Source organism: Cervus canadensis, chromosome 33 (genome assembly GCF_019320065.1).
Source record: "Cervus canadensis isolate Bull #8, Minnesota chromosome 33, ASM1932006v1, whole genome shotgun sequence".
Lineage (NCBI taxonomy): Eukaryota > Metazoa > Chordata > Mammalia > Artiodactyla > Cervidae > Cervus > Cervus canadensis.
The window spans coordinates 35,834,014-35,853,572 of NC_057418.1; the positions used below are offsets into that span (position 1 = coordinate 35,834,014).

At 57.1% G+C, this 19,559-nt stretch overlaps 1 protein-coding gene across 5 annotated transcripts in view; it reads right to left on the bottom strand.

Annotated features, from left to right (window-relative positions):
- The window catches only part of RPS6KA2 (ribosomal protein S6 kinase A2), a 279,876-nt gene that overhangs the window by 38,632 nt on the left and 221,685 nt on the right, over window positions 1-19,559 (bottom strand). For all 5 annotated transcript variants that reach the window (XR_006267302.1, XM_043457442.1, XM_043457444.1 and 2 more), the window contains exons 8-11: window positions 17,871-18,013; window positions 14,684-14,754; window positions 12,750-12,838; window positions 4,381-4,445 (exon numbers count right to left, since the gene is read on the bottom strand). Coding sequence is in view for 4 of the 5 variants with exons in the window: in XM_043457442.1 (XP_043313377.1) it covers window positions 4,381-4,445; window positions 12,750-12,838; window positions 14,684-14,754; window positions 17,871-18,013 (368 nt within the window). In the remaining variant the exon portion in view is untranslated. The remainder of the gene's footprint in view (window positions 1-4,380; window positions 4,446-12,749; window positions 12,839-14,683; window positions 14,755-17,870; window positions 18,014-19,559) is intronic.

Here is a 19,559-nt window from a genome sequence, read left to right on the forward strand (position 1 = left end):
ACCCAAGACACAGTGTGCGAGAAAGCTCCCTGAGGCTTGCTGCGGGGGCAGCAGGAAGTCCCCCCAAGACCCCTCTTCCCCAACACTGGGAGCTGCAGAGATGGAGCCTGTCCGTGAAATACGCCCCGGACCCCCGTCTCGGGCGCTTGCTGCGGTCTCATCCTGCTTTCAAGTGGGCAGCAAAAAGCCTCAAAGCCGCCTGCGGCGTTCGGTCACCCTGCCCTTCCGATGCACCCTGGTGTTTGCTGCGGTCTTAGATGTCTTCCTGTCACTGGATAAACATTTTAGCAAGTGCTTTGTTGTTTAGCTGCTGAGTAGTGTCTGACTCTTTGCGACCCCAAGGACTGTAGCCCGCCAGGCTCCTCTGTCCATGGAATGTTCCAGGCAAGAACACCGGAGTGGGTAGTCATTGCCTACTCCAGGGGATCTCCCCGACCCAGGGGTCAAGCCTGAGTCTCCTGCATTTGCAGGTGGATTCTTCACCACTGAGCCACCAGCGAGGCCTGGAAAGCACCATTGTTATTCTTACACATGTCTCTTCTCTCTCCCTGTGTCCAGACCTTGGAGTGGGTTTGAAGATTTAGAGAAAAGGGGAACTTGCTTCTCATTCTGTCACATCCACTGCTGAGCGCAGCTTCAGACGGAAAGTGGACAGGCCCACCATCTTGTGGAGGACTCTGAGCTTCCTAATTCTGACCTGCACCTCCCTCTCTGAGCCTCTGGGACAATTCACCCCACACCGATGGAAAGGCAGTGGGGTCTGAAGACCAAGTTCAATGGGCATCACTTTCAATCCCAGCGCTTGTCCTGGGATCTCGGATGACACAAGCTGTAGCAATGTTGGGACGGGTTTCACATCACGTGTACAAACTGGGGCTCTCTAAGCAGGTGCATCCAAATTCTATTTATACCTAAAAGGTGACTAGGGAAGGACAGAAGGAGCAAAACAAAAATAGCAACTCGATAATGGAAGAGAGAACTGATTGCAGTTCGGGGTCACAGACCGAACATCTGTTTTCTGCAAGCACTTCTGGCTCCAGGCATTTCAAAATTAACACGCTCCAATTAGGCAAAGGGCACCGTGAGAGACGCTTCCTGAAATAGCAGAAATGATGCAGGGGGATGGGAGGAGGAACAGGAAGCAGTGCAACGGCTCCAGCGCGCCGTGGGCGGGTCTGGGGTGTCTGGTCCATGCCGCGCACAGCTCTGCCTCCGGGGGAGACCCCACTGGGAGCGTTCCAACCCCGTCGTCTGGGTTTACAAAACCCCTGAGCCAGAGGGTGATCAGTCCTTGAACAGACACCTGTCGGCTCCTTAGAAGGGCGGGTCCTTCTGGGGTATTTAACATGGGGGCAGATCTAGAGAAATCTCCCAGGGGGCCGTGGAGGGGACCCCGGTACAGCGAGATGCTGAGTGGCAGCTCCAAGCTCCCAGCACCCAGGCCCCTGGGGCCCGCCCTCTGTGCCTAATAAGCCCCACCGCGCCCAGAGCCCCACTCCACAGCTGCCGGTCCACGTGCTGCCGGGGTCCCCGGGTCCGAGGGCGCTCCTCTCACGGCCCTCAGCCTCAGTCTCCTCCAGGAGTCCCTCCCACCTCACGCGTGACCCTGGCGATGTGCTTGGAAGGGTTTCAGAAAGTGAAAAGAACAACACAAGCCTGACTCCAGCCCTGACGGACGCAGCAGCAATCACAAGGCGTCACATTACAGGGAGGACCCTGGGGTGGACGCTTCATCCCTCCCGAGGGGAGCCTGGCGGGGCTGGAGGGCTCCGGGCCGGCTCGAGGCCCCGAGGCCCTTCGCTCTGACGAAGCTTCTCTGGGGCTTCTGCTCATTTCTGTTCTCAGCGCGGCTCCAGCCACTAGACAAAGTAGACGCCGCTCCTGCAGCCGCGCTCCCACCACTGCCCATAGAGGCGTGAGGTCCATCACCAACGCGTCATTTTTCATTTCTCCTGATGCAGGGAGTGAGCCCGCAGGGGCATTGCTTCCCTGGGCAGGTGCTAATTGCCAGGCTCCGGGGGTGAGCTGGTGGCAAAGCAGGACAAACGGGGCAGTGACCCCCAGGGGCACAGACCATGGACTCACGCGGTTCCGCCAGGAAACCAAAGACCCCGGGGAGAAGACGTGTGGGATGACAGGCAGTTACTTAAAAAAAAAACAACAACAAGAACTTCCGCTGGCAGTTTTGGGTCAGAGAAGGTAGCAGAGGTGAAATCATGTCCTTCTATTTTCCAGGCTGGTGCCGAGGCCGCCTCTGGGTAAAGTCACCGACCAGTCAAGGCGAGGTCATGTCATTATCATTTTCTGAGTGTCTGTCTAGCAGCGGGACGGCCTCTTGGTATTAACACTTTTTGCAGAGGGGCTGCCCCTGTGGTTTCCAGTTACCGAGGCTGCTGGAAGCAGAGCTCGGACCGCTGGACAGACCTGTTTGGTCTGTCTTCCTGGAGCCGGGGCTGGCCCCTGGCCCGGGGGTGTGGCTGGGCCCGAGGCTGGCCAGGACACAGCGGCCCCTGCCTGGCTGACCCAGTGCCGTGGGGGCTGGAGAGGATGGCGGCTCCTCGTCCCGGGGATGACCTGGGGGGCTGGAGAGGCTGCTGGCTCCTCGTCCCAGGGAGGACCTGGGAGGCTGGACTGAGGCTGCAGCCCCGGGAGGTGGGAGGTCTTTGCGGGGACTCCCTCCCTCTGCACCCGCCCCGCTCGTCAGTCCCCTCTGCAGCCCTGCCCCCACCCCCATGGGGCGCCCCGCTGCAGCCGCCTCTGTGGATGGACGATGGAGGGCGGTCCCCCCGGCCTCGGAGTGGCTGGAGGGCGGCGATGTCTTTCCATCGCTGTATCCTGGGCACTTGCTTACCTGGACGCGGGCGAGCACTCAGGGGTCATGAAACACGTCCGCCTGCACCAAGTGGGGCCTCAGAGCGGGGGGCTCAGGGAGACCTCTCTGCTGGTCCTCCCCCACCCGACCCCGAGACATGAGATGCTGGCAGGGAAGCTTGTCTGAGTGCATCCGGGGGCCTCTCTCAGACACCAAAGCAAACCCAAGTGAAACGAAGCGCTAAAAACAGCAGAAGAAGCTTGCCAACCTAACTGCAGCCCGATTTGCTTTGACGGAACACGGACGTGCCACCTTCTTGGCACAGGAGTCCGGGGACTCTGCCCCGAGTGCAGGGCCAGGGCCAGCCGGGCACCGCGGCCTCGCCCAGGGCTCGCACAGACCTGCGCTCTCGGGGACGCACGGAGCCTAGCCTGCAGTGTCCCCGGCTGTCGTGCTTTGAAAACTCCATGCATCCCGAGACGCTGACTTGGCCCCCGTCCCAGGACAAGCCCCTTCCTCTTCCAGGCAGGGGGTGAGCCTGTCTGCCCGCGGCCCCAAGCCAGGCTCGCGACGGGCGGCTGCTGGGTGCCCTCCCCTCCCATCCTGCGCTGGTCACCTCCCAGCACAGCCCCCGCCCTGGCAGGGCGGCCCGGGTTCCCTAGGCACCTCATTGCCAAGGAGTCAAGGCTCCTCTTTGCTCTCACCTCGGAAGCCAGGTCTAACAGTGCCATGTCTCACCCAAGCCCCAGCTCTAGGTCTGGAACCCCCAGTCCCCCAGGCCGAGTGTTCCTGGGCTCTCGCGGGGCGGAGTGGGGGCTGTAGGAGCCCCCTCTTGCTCTGTCCAGTTCCTGCAGGAGTCCCGAGTCAGTCTGACCACCCCCTGCCCTCCACATCTCATCACCCTGGACACCGACCCGGCTCGATCACGATGCCCACCTCAGCATGAGTCCTGGCAGGTGGGTTTAGCTGGAACCCCCAGGTGTTTCCCCTTAATCACCTTCTGCCCACTGACCCCCGGTCCTCGCCCCACCCCTCTCCTGAAGGTAGGACCCCACCCCCGAACTGGTCCCCACACCATCGTGACAGCCCCCCCAAAAAGTCTTCCTTAGGTCTTGAACAAGCATCACAGACAACTGCCTTCCCCGGTCTGAGTAATGCCTTTCTGTAACAGCTTCCACAGCAGTGAGAGCTGAGTGCGGGCAGGACCCCGACTCCAGGCAGGAAGCTGCCCCCAGTCTGGGCCCAGAGGCCCCACACCCAATGCTCCGAGGAGCTGGGACCAGCCCAGGGTGTCCTTGGCTTGGTCCTCAGGGAGGCGGGAGGGCTGCAGGGCCACGGGGGCCCATGGTCTCCAACCGGCAAAGGGCTGGATGGGTTCCAGGCCTAGAGCTGCAGGGGAGGGTGGGGGCTCCCTGGCCTGTTACCTGGGAAACCCCCAAGGGAGCGCCCTCCTCCAGGGGATGGGTCTACGCTGACCACTGGCCTGTACCCAGCAGCTGCCGCGCCCCCTGCCCCAGCCCCACCTCCCTGCGGTTTCTATGCAGAAGGGACCCAGGCTGGCAACTTACATTCCAGTCGATGGTGACGAAGAAAGGGTGGCGCTTGATCTCCTCCACGCCGTCTAGGCCGGCACCTGGGGGGCCAAAGAGCAGAAAGCGTCAGAGCAGAGATGCGACTGCACGCCGTCTGATGTCAGAGCAGAGACGCGACTGCACGCCCTCTGATGTCAGAGCAGAGACGCGACTGCACGCCCTCTGATGTCAGAGCAGAGACGCGACTGCACGCCCTCTGATGTCAGAGCAAACCCGTGACTGCACGCCCTCTGATGTCAGAGCAAACCCATGACTGCACGCCCTCTGATGTCAGAGCACACCCGTGACTGCACACCCTCTGATGTCAGAGCAGAGACGTGACTGCACGCCCTCTGATGTCAGAGCACACCCGTGACTGCACACCCTCTGATGTCACAGCAAACCCATGACTGCACGCCCTCTGATGTCACAGCAAACCCGTGACTGCACGCCCTCTGATGTCAGAGCAGAGACGTGACTGCACGCCCTCTGATGTCAGAGCACACCCGTGACTGCACACCCTCTGATGTCACAGCAAACCCATGACTGCACGCCCTCTGATGTCACAGCAAACCCGTGACTGCACGCCCTCTGATGTCAGAGCAAACCCATGACTGCACGCCCTCTGATGTCAGAGCACACCCGTGACTGCACACCCTCTGATGTCAGAGCACCCCCGTGACTGCACGCCCTCTGACGCAGCAGTGAGGCGGGTGCCGGCGGCACGTGCAGGGTGGTCCCGACGACCTCCGGGGAGAAGCAGCCCCAGCTGCTCCGCCTCCTGCCGGCCACCCCCTTGCCCGCCTCACAGCCCGCACAGACCACCACGCCGCCCTGCGGGGCTGTGACCAGCTGAGAGGGGGCGGGGAAGGGGCAGGCTAGACGCCCCCAGCGGCAGCCGTGGGCTTCCCCGGGCAGCTGGGCAAGGACGTGGAGGCCCGGCCCAGGCTCCATCAGGACCGGCCTCGGGCCGGGCCTTCCTGCAGGATGAGGACACGGGTGAGGGTGGGGGGGAGCCCAGCACAGAGAGACTTGGCTCGGGGCTCCCGGGGAGGAAGGCAGAGCCCGGGGCGCCCGTGTCCTGCAGGACAGCAGCCTGAGACAGGCCAGCAGGGAGCCGCTCCACCCCTGTGAGCACTGGACACTGAGTGCCAACAGAGCTGCCCGCTGCTTATTCCTGCTTCACCCCTGCCCGCTTTGCTGCTGACGTTATATCCCGAGGCCCGAGGGAGGGGCGCACGGAGGACATCGGGGCAGCGGGACTGTCCGGCCCCTGACGGCGGACGCACGTCGTCACGGATCCCACGCCTCCCAGAGTGAACCCTGCCGGGACCTCCACATCTCAGGGAGTGAATACGTGCTGACGTGGCTTCATCAACACTAACGAAGGCGGGATTCGCCACGGACGCGGGAAGGGGTGGCGGGCCGCCTCCGGCGGGCAAGTCCAACGCCTGCTGCACGTTGAGGGAAAGAGGCTTTCCAGCTCAAAGGAGCAGGCTGTGCGGGAGGCACCCCGAGCGCCAGGGGCCCAGCCCTGCACCAGTGCAAAACCTCGTCCAGGTCCAGCCCCACCCAGCCCGCCCCCACCCCACCTGAAGTCTCATCCTCGGGAGAGGCAGGAAGACGTGGAGGACAGATGGCACCTGGCCACCTCAAGCCACTGTGGTCCCCGTGGAGCCCCCGACCCAGCCTCACCGTCCAGCCGGAGGAGCCGGGGGACCCTCCTCTGGGACACTGGGGGTCCCAGGAGACACAGCCTGCTGTGGGCCTCGTCGAGAAGCTGCCCGTGGCACCAGGTCATCTTGGAGGACAAGCCTGGCCAGGCCAGCACGGTGGGAAAGAGCCCCCGGCCCCGTCACCACACTAGCCTCCGGGACCTCCCGATCAGCCCTTTGATGTGCAAATGACCATAGAGAGGAGGAAAGGGTCAGACCTGGAATGTCCCCTCCAGGGACCTGGGAGGCAGACACTTCACAGGGCTCTCCCCCTAAGTGAGCCACAGCACCCCTGGACCAGCAGGGAGGTCCCTCATCTAATCTTTTAGAGCATCCTGTGCAACAAATCAGTAACAGTCATGGGAGCACCTTCCTGAGGTCTGGGACCTGCTCTCTGAATTACCAAAGCTGGGGGGTGGGGTGGGGGGCGGTCCCGGGAACCCTGGGCTCACACCTGGTCAGCAGGAAGCACAGCGACGACCTGGGACCCCCGGCTGGTGTCTAAGGCGGGGGGTCTGATGAGAGTGACCGTGACCCTCTGGGGTCCGGGATAACTCGGGCGGTCAGAACTGCGCTGAATCCTAGGACCCAGTGGGTGTCTGCAGAGATGGGGAGCGTCCGTCCGTGTGGAAACCCCGAGCGTCTAGTGTCAGGAGCGTTGTCAGTAGTGGAGAGAAAGCATTGTTTGAGGACCCTCCGCAAGTCCGTGCCCATCTCCATAGAAAGCCCTAACCTGAGCCCAGAGATCTGGTCCAGCCTGGGCGTCCCCAGCACCTGGCGGCCCTCCCAGGTGCCCAGGCAGCTGCTGGAACATGTCGAGAATGAATGTTCTGGCTTTGCACCCACTTGCACGCAGGCCTCCTTTGATGAAGCCCAGGATTCAGGATTGAAAAAGACTTCTGGCCACCATGATTAAAGCAAAATGAAAAATCACCTCTGATTTGTACTCTTTTAGCTGTTTTGGGGGGCTTCCCTGGTGGCTCAGATGGTAAACAATCCTCCTGCAATGCAAGAAACCCAGATTTGATCCCGGGTTGGGACGATCCCCTGAAGGAGGAGATGGCAACCCACTCCAGTATTCTTGCCTGGAGAATCCCCATGGACAGAAGAGCCTGGCGGGCTATAGTCCATGGGGTCGCAAAGGGTTGGACATGACTGAGTGATAAATACTTTCACCGGTCTTTTTTGCAGGTTTTACCCATTGCCATTTCATGCTCATTCGTTATTTGCAAGTACATGCTGCAGGAATCGAAACAAAACAGGACAGACAGGAAATACAGGTGTTGGTATAAGTACAAGTCTCTGTTGTACCAGCTGGGTCTTCTTGGGCACGTTTTTATCTGCACCTTCTTCCACTGCAGTGAGATTCTGCACCATGTTTGTGCTTCTAGGCCTCAGGAAACACTCGACGGTGAACTGACACTTTGGTTATGACTCAAAAATTATAAGTATTCCAGAGCAGGGAAATGTAAAACAGAACGTTTCTGCACGCAGCTCTCTGAAGCCTGTGTCAACCTTCCTAGGGAAAGTGGGGTGATTATTTTGGATTCCAGTTCTATTCATCCTCTCCTGAAACAAGTTAACATAGTTGACTCTGCACTTGACAACTCCTTTTTGCTTAAACACACTTGACAAACAGCGGTGAGCAGAGATCCATCCTGGGAGAGTCGGGGGAGCCTGCTTGTCGCTGACTCTCGGCTGACGTGCTGTGGGGTCGTCACCGAACACACTCAAGCCTCACTCTGTCCCCAGAGGCAAGTGCCCCAAGGGCAGGTGCGCATGGACGGAAACATTCAGAACAGAAGAGCAATCTCTAGGCAGCTTAGCGAGCCTTCATCAAGATCCCGATGCCAGCCAAATATGCAGATTCAAGAATTCACGCTTACTCTCTGCAGTGTGAGTAAGTACCACATTTAATTACTTCTGCTGTGATCACTCAAGGGCCGTCTTCCCGAAGGCGGCTCTCTGGACCACATCTGGATTTCTCCGTGTTGATGAAACGGTGATGTTACATCTGTGGGAACCGACCTCCACTGGGCGCGGCTGTAAACGCAGCACTGGGCCTGTGGCCGGGACCTGACCCTTTCTGACCCTGGCCACCTGGAACCCTTCCACTGCACATTTTTTAACAAGGAGACCTGTTCATTTCCTCCTGGGCCCAATCATCAACAAGCTCCCACAGTCTCAGTAAATCATCCCTCAAAAGTTCTGAGGATCTGCCAAAAATGTTTTCCTTGAATCTTCCTGGCCACAGAAGGTTTGGGGAAATGTTTAATCCCTGGTCCCTTCGTGACTGTTGAACTATTTATTTGGTGCTGTGTTTGTTGTCTGAGAGTCACATGGAGTCGCTCTCTAGTTCTTTCAGGTGTGTTCACAATCCGCTTACATCTGGCTATTTTCCTCGCGTACTTTGCATTCCATCGAACCCGCGCACTCCTGAAGGCCAGTCTATAGCCGCCCAGGATTTGAACACTAGGTCTCCTTTTTACGTCTTCATCACCCACAGATGATCTACACGTCATTTTTATGGCTTTGAAGTATCTTCAGTCAGCTTGATATTTCATTTGATGCTTAGAATCTTTGCTCGGCCGTAGCTGTCTTATCTCCCAGGGCCCTGCCGGCTGAGGGCAGGGCCCCAACAGATCCTCAGGGCTGGTGTGGAACCGTCAGCTCCCAGCGAGGGGCAGGGTGTTCGTCATGACCAAGCCATCAAAGGCCAGCCCAGCACGAGAGGTCTCGGTGGCACCAGGGGGGCTGGAGATGACTGGAGAGCAGGGTGGCCAGTGTCTGAAGCCAGATCAGGAGAGCACAGCCTGTGGAGATGGACTCTGGAAAGGAGACGGAAGCCAGAAGAGCAGAACCCTCGCAAGCGGCTGGCCCTGCCCCCGGTGTCCCCGGGGCGGTCGGTGGTAGGTTACTGGTGATGCTGTTTTATGCTCAGCAGCACGTCTGACTCTAGACCCTGCTGCCTGGTCTCCCAGGAGCCCGGGATGTCCCAGGACTCTCCAGAGAAGCTGCAGATGTTCACAGGGATGAGCTAGGGACCCCCAGAGGGTCCTTCTCTAATTCACGACCAGAATGATCGGCTGAGAAACCAGACCGCCGTGCCCCCCTCGCTGTATCCTTCGGGGACTGCAAGGTGGACTGTTGAGTCTGCATGGCCTCCCCGGCCCCTCCCCTCGGCTGCCTGAGGTCACACGTGCTCTCACGTGCTACAGGATCCTCCGTGACTCTGCGTGGTGTTTCTCCGGCCCAGAACCCATGCCCCCCACCAACCCCCACGCTGATACACACACACAGGGCTTGGAGACACCACCCCAGGTCCTCAGGCAGCCCTGCCGGGGGGCCCTCCTGACTATCGCAGCCAGTGTATTTTGTGCCTGCTTCCATCACCAAACAGACCACAGTGCGTAATAAACAAGGGTGAAGCCCAAATAATCCAGTCTTCCAGCTGCTGGGTCCACTTGCACCATGGTTGAAATAGACACAAATTTGACTCCGTTTTTGACAAATTTAAAAGTAAAATCTCTCCATTTATGGCACAGAAAAGAACCCTGTTCCTGCCGTCCCACCCACTGGCCACCCAGCCTCTGCCAGGCCTGGCTGGGGGCCCTCCTGCCTCCTCCATCTGCCTGTCCCCCAGCCCCACCTTGCCCCTGCCCCTTGCCCCTCAGGTATTGCATCCTGCCGGGGAGGGGGCTCCCTCTGCTGGCTCCTCCTCCTCCTCAGGTCTCCAGGGAAAAGGCAGCGATGTTTCCACCTGAGATTTCTGGCCTCTTCACCCACATGACAGGGTTTCCCGGGAAGCATCACCGGCCTGTGTCCCCAGCACCCACCACAGCTACGCGGGGCACCTCACTGAACAGTGCACGCCCGCAGCCAGCAGTGGCCGGGGACCTGGACTCGGACTCGGTGAGAATGCCGTGCCTCCAGGGGACGACCAGGTAGAAACACAATCTCCAGGCTCGGCAGCCACAGCGCCTCCAGCAGGCGATCTGGGGCAAGGGCCTCGGTCTTGTCACCTGCCAGGTGTGTGACACCAACCAGACAACTTCCACCGTTTCTTCCACTGCAGATGCTATGGGCTCACTCTCAGAGGTATTGAACTGTGTTCCTCCAGATTCATGTGGTCAAGCCCTAACCCCAGAACCTCATGGGCAACCTTATTTGGAAATGTGATTAGTTGGGATCAGTTCACCCTGGGGCAAGGTGGCCCCTGACCCCATATCACTAGGGTCCTGATCAGTTCAGTTCAGTCGCTCAGTCGTGTCCAGCTCTTTGTGACCCCATGGACTGCAGCACGCCAGGCCTCCCTGTTCATTGCCAACTCCTAGAGTTTGCTCAGACTCACGTCCATTGAGCTGGTGATGCCATCCAACCATCTCATCCTCTGTCATCCCCTTCTCCTCCTATCTTCAATCTTTCTCAGTATCAGGGTCTTTTCCAATGAGTCAGCTCTTTGCACCAGGTGGCCAAAGTATTGGAGTTTCAGCTTCAGCATCAGTCCTTCCAATGAACACCCAGGACTGAACTCCTTTAGGATGGACTGGTTGGATCTCCTTGCAGTCCAAGGGACTCTCAAGAGTCTTCTCCAATATCACAGTTCAAAAGCATCAATTCTTCGGCGCTCAGCTTTCTTTATAGTCCAACTCTCACATCCATACATGACTACTGGAAAAACCATAGCCTTGACTAGATTGCCTTTGTGGGCAAAGTAATGTCTCTGCTTTTTAATATGCTTTCTAAGTTGGTCATAGCTTAAGAGCGGAAATGTGGACAGAGGGGACCCCTCTACAGTTCAAGGATCAATGGACAGAGATCTGGGTTGACTTGAAGGTGATGGGGTCAAACCACAGATTGATGAGAGGACCCAGGGTTTGGATGAGATCTTCTGATGTTGACAAACTCACCAAACGGCCAGGGGACTGTGTGGGGGGGGGGGCGGTGGTGGTCAAGAATAAGGCTCAAGGCAATCAAAAGGGGGAAGAAGTCCCAGCCTTCTAATCTAGCCGCCTGTGTAGAGCAAAATTAATCTACACAACATAATTTTCACTTTATAGGCCAAAGATTTAAGGTAATTAAATTTAGTAGCCGACCTGGGTCAAGTTGGGTGAGTAATAATTCCTACTATGATTTCCTCTTTATATGAGTCTGCACATCCTATGACATTAATATGAAGTGTTCTTGCAGGATGGTCCATAACTCCTGGAAACCTTTACAATAATTCACTTTAGAGATTATCAGGAGGGCAGTCTCTGGCCGTGGATGGTCTGTTTTCCAGGCTGCGGCAGGCTCCACTAGGCTAGTATAATTTGATGATTATTTATCCACCTAATGAGATCAATCCATCTTTCTCTCGCATCACGTATGCAAACTAAATAACAGAACAATATTCTGGGTTAGAGAGCTATGATTTTTGTGATGTTAAATTCTAAGACAAAAGTAAATTCAGAAAATTATTTCCTTTTTCCAGAACAAAGGAAGAACAAATACATTTCCCCTCCCCTCAGCTTGGTTACAGTCACCCGGTTCCCCATGAGAATTTTCCCCACCAAATGCTGTGATATTTGAAAGAAAAGAGGGACTCCCAAGACAGAATTCTTCAATCGCTGCAAGGGATGAGACTTGAACTGTTTGTTCTCCTGTGTGTTTCAGTGGATAAATGAGCTGACGTCTTCATTTCCAGTTCCTGACTCCAGTTTCTACCACTGGGGAGGTTAGGCAGGTGAGGCCACACCTGGGCACTGCCCAAGGGCAGAGCAGTTGGGAGTGGAGTGGATTGGTGTGCCTGCTACCTAGGAGGGAGGCACTTTGCACACATGGTCACATACGCATCCATAACGGAACAGGTGTCCGGAGTCTGTCCTGGCACTCACAAACGACAAGGCAGAGACTGGGCAGATTTTCATAACAAAGCCTTGGTACCGAAATCAAAGTTTCAATCATCAGCAGAGCTACTGGTGGCAGGTTGCGTGATGACTTCTCAGGATGACAGACCAGAGGGATTCCTCTGCACCATAGCTGGTTCTCTCTTCTGCTTCTGGCGTGAACTCAGGACCTAGCCGGGTGCTTCATGCTTCATTGTCTAGTGCTGCCGGCCCTTCCAGGGACAGCCCAACAGTCCCTCCTCGCCCACTCTGCCTTTCTTGCAGTGATCTCGGGGGACAGTTTAACAAGACCTGTTAAGACGCATCGCACAGGACGGTGGTTTCCTCTGCCAGGACCTGAGCCTCCGACGACTCTGTCTGTCGAAGCGGCGGGGAAAGAAAGATGCCCTCCCCACCCCTGGGTCTGTGCTCTCCGATTATCTCTGCTTTTCACACCCTCCTTTGTCACACACACTGCGTGTTTCCTACGTGGCGGGTACCATGCTGGCTCTGGAGGTCTTCCTCACAAGCCCGTGAAGAAGCTCTGCTATGACCCTCGCTTCACAGGCAGGAACCCAGGCACAAGAGGGGGCAGCCCTCTGCTCAAGGTATCACAGCAAGGAAGTACGGGGGGACCGGGTCCTTGTATTCCAGCCCCCCACCTGGTGCCACCACGCAGGGCTCCTCCTGAGCTCCGCTCCCCACTGGTTCACACCTGTGCGTCCTCCATGTTCCAACCACCCCCCGGGCAGCCCCGGGTGGCTCAGGGGTCAGGGGGGCTTACCCAGCCGGTTGCAGGGGTTCCGTTTGAACAGCGCTCTCAGCAGACTCTGGGCCTCCACACTGAGGAACTGCGGCATGCCTAGCTTGGCTCTGAAAAGCACAGTCATATTTCAGGGGAAGGATGAGCCGGGGGGGACCAGAGTTTGCCCTAGTGCTCTGGGTTTCTGCAGTCGGCATCCACAGAGAAGTCCAATCAAACCAACGTGACCAGAGAAGCTATGCACAGTAGCTGTTTAATAATTCATTAAAAAACAATAAAGCCCCTAGAGATAAACAGCAATGCTCCCATGAACATAAGTAACATTTTAAATGGAAATTAACTATGTTTCCTGAGACAACGACATCAAAGGCTTTGGAGAGATGAGTGACGTTGCTGACATTTTAGGAATCTCTCAGTTTGACGAGGCAGCTGGATTCTCCCATCTGCCTCCAGTTAAGTCTGCGGTCACATCTGGGAAAGGAGGGCCTTGCAGGCCCCTGGGGTCCTGGACACCCCCCACCTCCCTTCAGGGACCACGTGACCACAGTCTGGCACTGCCCCTTCAGAAATGCTGCCACTTCCAAGTGACAGGCTGTAAATTCACACCTGGGATTTGCTGGGGGGGGTAATTATTCTAGTTCCCAAAAATGGTCTTGTGCCCCCTTAGAATGAAAAGGAGCAGAGGCCATCATAGAAACAGCAGATTGTAGTGACGCATGTCATCACAGTATAAGGTCACTTGATACAGGAAAACAGTTTATGGGATGTCTCCTTCTATTTATAAAATGACGTGATCTAAAAAAACACAAGGTTTGTAGGTGCCTCTCGGTTTTATAAAAGTTGTGTGTCCACCTGCAAGCAGAGTTTGAGAGAGCTGGTCATGAGGCCAAGCAGCTTCACAGCTTCTCCTGCAGGTGCGGTGAGCGCCCCCCTCCACACCGCCCCCCGAGCAGTGAGAGCTTCTGGAGTGACTTGGAGCCCACCTGTTCCAGGGGCCACTTCCCCACTCTCATCAGCCCTCTGCCTGCTTCTCTCTCTCCCACGGCTTGCTATCTGACATCTGGCTCAGATGAAGCCTGTTCATATTTAAGGTGTTATAGCAAGGGACTTCTCTGCTGGTCCAGCGGTTAGGACCTGGTGCTTCCACTGCAGGGAGCGTGGGTTCGATCCCTGGTCGGGGAACTAAGAGCCTAAATGATGCTTTAAAAAAGGATATTACAGAAAGACTGGCTCTCTACATTTAGATGTCTTTCTAGGGTTCTAAGAGCAAAACTTATTTTTGTGGTACAAGATTCTGCATGAACATTAAGGAGAAAATTATGTTCACACCCAGTCACATGCTTCCCAGATGACACTAGTGGTAAAGAACCCAGCTGTCAATGCAGAAGACATAAGAGACATGGGTTCAATCTCTGGGTTGGCAAGATCCCCTGGAGGAGGAAATGGCAACCCACTCCAGTATTCTTGCCTGGGAAACCCCATGAACAGAGGAGCCTGGCAGGATATAGTCCAAAGGGCCGCAAAGAGTTGGACACGACTGAAGTGACTTAGCATGCACACACTCATTCACGTGGGACACACGACTCCTGCCCACGTCAGGCAGGAGAGTTCGGGCCCCGGCATGAGCCGGCAACAGGCAGAGCAGGGAGGCTCTCTTGGGAGCCCCTGCCTCCCCCTGCCCCTGAGTCTGCATTTCTGAAGGTTACCAGCCATCATGTCTAAAGACCCTGCCACCAGACAACTTTGATGAGTTTCATGGATGGGAAACAGAATCTTTGATAGAAGATTTCTTTAGAATCACACCCCACTCGCTTTATCCAGTGACAAGGAAATGCCAAGGATGCTCACTACCATCATTGCCTACTGGACACGCCTGGTTTCGAAGACGGAAGCTCTTGCTATCAGAAGGGGCGAGCAAGTGCTGGGGTGGATCCCAAGGTGGGAGTTTGACTCACTTGAGGATGAGGGCCATGGTCTCCTTCCTGTCCTTCCCCTGGAACGGCAGCGACCCCGTGAGCATCTCGAACTGCAGAGCAACACAGAATGGGAGCAAGTGTTCAGACCAAGCCCACTGCCCAGTGGACAGACCCAGACGGGCAGAGTGTGCCTGAGTTCACGTGGCCACCAGAGGCCTGGTCAGTTACATGTGGGCGCCGGCCCACGTGCTTGCTTAGAACAGAGCCACATGGCGGGACTCGGCGTTCAGTGCGGAGATGGATGGGCGGGCGATGGTTAATAACTCAGCTCCACGGCAGGAAGCAGGGGTCAGTGCTGGGACGGGGACCTGCAGAGGCAGCAGGACATGTCCACGCACCTTCCACGGGGGCGACTGAGGACCCGTCCTTCCTTGGTGGGGGCAGTGGATTTGCTCGGTGAGGAGGAGGCAGGGGAGGGGAGGGGAGAGAAAGCTTTCAGTCCAGATCGAATGTGAGGATCCCTGTGGACTCTGAGAGCCGTGCAGACTCATCACCCAGACGACCCTCCTCCTTCACCCTACTGTGATCCCCCGGCCCAGCGGTCACGAGACACTGAATGTGGAGCGGACGGGCCCCTAAGTGGGTAATTCAGGATGGAGTGTCCTGGGCCCGAGAGCAGGGTGGCCAGGCAGTCCCTGCAGTGAGGACCGCGGCAGACAGCAGGGGCGAGAGGCCAGCCTCTCTGGGCCACTGTCTCCAACGTTGAGGGCCATTTCCCTGGGTGCAGGGGTCGGGGGGGCCAGGGCATCCAGGCCCGCTCTGCTGTCACTGCCTGTGGACCCTTGGGGCCCAGACCTTGCTGGGGGGGACCCGTGAGGGTCTCCCCTGTGCCCGGCAGACCCTCGCAGAGACAGGTGTTCATGACACAAGATGAGACGCTTGTGTTCATGAGCCAAGATGAGGCCAAGCGCCAAGAAGACACAGTGCAAGCATCTTCTCCCGGCCCTCCTCTCTCCTCTCTGCCTCTCACATCTCTCCTCCCTCGACCGTTTCTCATTTCATCTTCCTTTCTGTCTTCACTGTTCCTTTTTTCCCTTTCAGTCTCTCCATTTATTAAACATGCAATGATTTTGGCCAGAAAACAGCATGTAAGGCATATTTTATCTTCCTGGGATAGATTTTATGCCTGTTGTCTTAATATACAGAGACACAGACGAGGTGGACAGCATGTCCCCGCTCCCCCAGAAGCCTCACAGCGCTAACTCCAGCTGGCTCTGCTGGGTGTGGTTTTGTGTGCAGTCTTCTGTGCTGGCCACTAAGACGGTCCTTCCCGGGCTCAGGCCGGCCTCCTGCTCTGCTACTGATAAACATCAGGTACGCAGAGGCACGCGTGGCGTCCTGTGACTTCAGAGCTTCGGGCACGGGCTCCCGGGGGAACCTCTGTGCAGTCTCTGGCGAGCCCAGTGTATACCCTAAAAGCTTTGAGAGTGTAGGGACGGGGTCCAGGGATGGGAGGAAGCTGGTGGCGCTCAGGGAGCCCACCCCACCCCGTGCTTCTCAGGGGGATGGAGGGGTTCAGGGGGGATGGAGGGGGACAGAGGCTGAAGAACCAGAATTGTTCCTGAAGATGCAGAACTGTGACCTGGGACCAGGAAGCCTGTGTCAGGAAGGTGATACCAAACTTCTGGTAAAATCTGCAGTGAGGGTGCTGACGCCCTGCACCCACCCCCACCACACACCCTCCAGACAGGCTGACGGGGAAGCACCCACGTAAACAAGAGCAGAGCCATGGAGGTGGTTACCTTCCAGGGGAGAAGCTAACCTGACGGTCTCACTGATGTGTCTAAAGAGAGACGGCTGGTCGTAAGGGACAGCTGGACGTCCCATCTCAGGGGCCTCCGCCGGGAAGACAGACTGCGTCTCAGCTGGGGCCACTCAAGGTCTAAATAACTGTGAATACAGCGAGCCTCACCAGCGCCCTGGCAGCCAGCACTCATGGGGCCCGCGTGAGGCCAAGCACTTGTGCCAATTGCCTTGCCTGGATTAACCTGCGTCATTTGCTGTGACTGTTTGGGGAGCAGCCTTCTCATCACAGTTTGACTTCCTTGTGAGTGGCTGGAGGGGAGACATCACACTGACCCTGGAGGCGGGGGCGCTGCCCAGGGCGGTGGGTGGTCTCTTCTGGACACCCGTGCCCTGGCGTCCAGGCTAACGCCATGGGAACTGATGCCCCCCCCCGCCCCCAGCCCGCCCCCGAACTGGTTTGACGTGTCTGCCCTGCAGACTGCGGTCAGGTGTCTGTGCTGACGAGTCCCATCAGCCCGCACTTGTGAGTCTGCGGGACCAAGGCCCGGAACCTAGAGACCGAGTGAGCCTCCTGGGTACCAGCCGGAAGGCACACGGGTGACACCCTGCAGGACAGAGGCCAGAGGTCCCGTGGCCAGGGTGTGGGGCGTGTGCTGGAAAGAGGCAGCCGAACAAGCTCCGTGGAATCTCCGAGAATTCCTGTCACTCGGTCTCCTCGTTCATTACACGCACAAGGAGGAGGGGGCTGGACCACCCCGAGAGGCCATGATGCTTCTCCCATCCAGCATCAGGCCCGGGAGCCACCAAGGTCTGGTTCCTGCTGAGGGCACGCAAGCGTGAGGGGCCGCCAGCTCGGGGCCCGGTGCAGGGGGCGGGACGGGGGCAGGGGACAAGGAGGGCTGAGGACAGGGGGCCGTGTGGGCCAGCACCACTTCTGCCATGACTACGGGACGGCCCGTCTAGACGGTGTTTGCCGCATGCCCTGCAAATGCACGATCCGAAGAAAATCCACGTTTCTAGACGTAGATGTAAAAAAAGCTCCACTCGTGTGTTTTGGTTCGTGGTGACTTTTATGACTAAGTAGAGGGATTCTGTGATTGAAATAAGAAAAATGTCTTTAATCTGGAAATGACCGCACCCTTTCAAATAATGTTAAGTGCGTTAAGGATCAAGGTCTGACTCTTCACACATCTGTATCCTTAGCTGAATCGCTGCTCTGTTTCCCGATGCTGGGAGCCTGGGGAGGACGGAGGGGAGGCTGCCAGGAAATGCCAGGCTCGGGGACGGATGAGTCACACAACGGGCATTGTTTTCCTGGGTTGTTCCCGGATCTCTGAGCTCCGGGGATGGGCAGGCGCACAGGGGCACAGCGACCCGGGCGCCTGCAGACTGTGGGTGTCCCACCGTGAGCACACCGTACCATGAGCACGCCGAAGGACCACCAGTCTGCGCTCTGCGTGTGGCCCCGCCGGTTCACCACCTCGGGCGCCATGTACTCGATCGTCCCGCAGAAGGAGTAGGCTCTCTTGTCATGGTCGATGGCCTCTTTACTCAGCCCGAAATCTACAGGGACACACAGAACACAGCGCTCAGGCTCCGGGCGGTGCTCAGGCCCCTGGCTGCCCGGCCAGCCCTCCCCTCGCCGCCCTCCTGGGGCCACGCTGCCTACAGAGGCTGAGCCAGGCCCCGCGCCTCCCCGTCAGAGTCTGTCGGAATGAACACATCCGGGAGTGCTCACAAGGGCGCCCGGAGCCTGTGTTCTGATGCCACTTCCCCAGAGGCCGTTTTTGGCAGGACACCCCGGACGTCGGCGGCCCAGGGGAGAGGCTCTGGGGCTGCTCTGATGGACGGGCAGGGAAGAGGAAACTTGTTCCAAAGAAAGGGACCAGAAAGGGGTCATGGGCAGAAGGGTGCTCAGGAAGGTGGCCCCCAGTGGTGAGGCATGAAGTAGAAGACAGACAAGTCTGATGGGGCTTCAGAGCTCCTGCCATGGGTCACCATCCCCAGATCTCATCCTCAAAACCAGCCAGGGGCGCCATCCTGCCGCGCTCATGTTACTGCACCCAGGGGGTGAGGGACACTGTGAGCACGTGGTCCTGAGATTACAGACACCTCCAGTTCATCGTCTGTGAACTTCAGGTTACGTCACTTCCTCCCGGGCCGAGTAAGGACCAAGAAAGCCCACAGCTAAGACAGCCTCACTGCCACCCACATGGGTCTGACACTCACTGCCGAAGTGCCTTGCTCTGCACATCAGAGTCTCGGGGGCTTGTCTGTCATTTGTGTCAAAATGACAAATCATGACAAATGACGAACTTGGGGTCGCTAATAAATAACAGAGACGGCAATGACTGCATCAGAAGAAGCCAAAATCCTCTGATCGAGCCCCCCCGGGTCAAGAGGTGTCCAATATGCTGCTGGGGAAGAGCAGAGAAACAGCTCCAGGAAGAACAAAGCGTCTGGGCCAGAGCGGAAACGATGCCCAGTTGTGGATGTGTCTGGTGGTGAAAGTAAAGTCCGAGGCTGTAAAGAACGGTAATGAGTAGGAAACTGGAATGTTAGGTCCATGAATCAAGGTAAATTGGATGTGGTCAAGCAGGAGATGCCAAGTGTGAACAACAACATTTTAGGAATCAGCGAACTAAAATGGACTGGAATGGGTGAATTTAACTCAGATGACCATTATTATCTACTGCTGTGGGCAGGAATCCCTTAGAAGAAATGGAGTAGCCATCATGGTCAACCAAAGGGTCTGAAATGCAGTACTTGTATGCAATCTCAGAAATGACAGAATGATCTCTGTTCGTTTCCAAGGCAAACCACTCAACATCACAGTAATCCAAGTCTATGCCCCGACCACTGATGCCAAAGAAGCCGAAGTTGAACAGTTCTATGAAGACCGCTAAGACCTTGTAGAACTAACACCAGAAGAAAACCCTATGATATGACACATACATTTAGTGTGGCCGCTCCTGCTTATTCCAGCCACCTCTGTACACGTGTGCACACGTGGGGTTTATACAACACACACGTGCAGTTCCTCACTCAGCAGGGAAAACCAGACAGGTGTTAGCAGAACCTTAAATCTCCACGAAATGCCTGCTGGCAC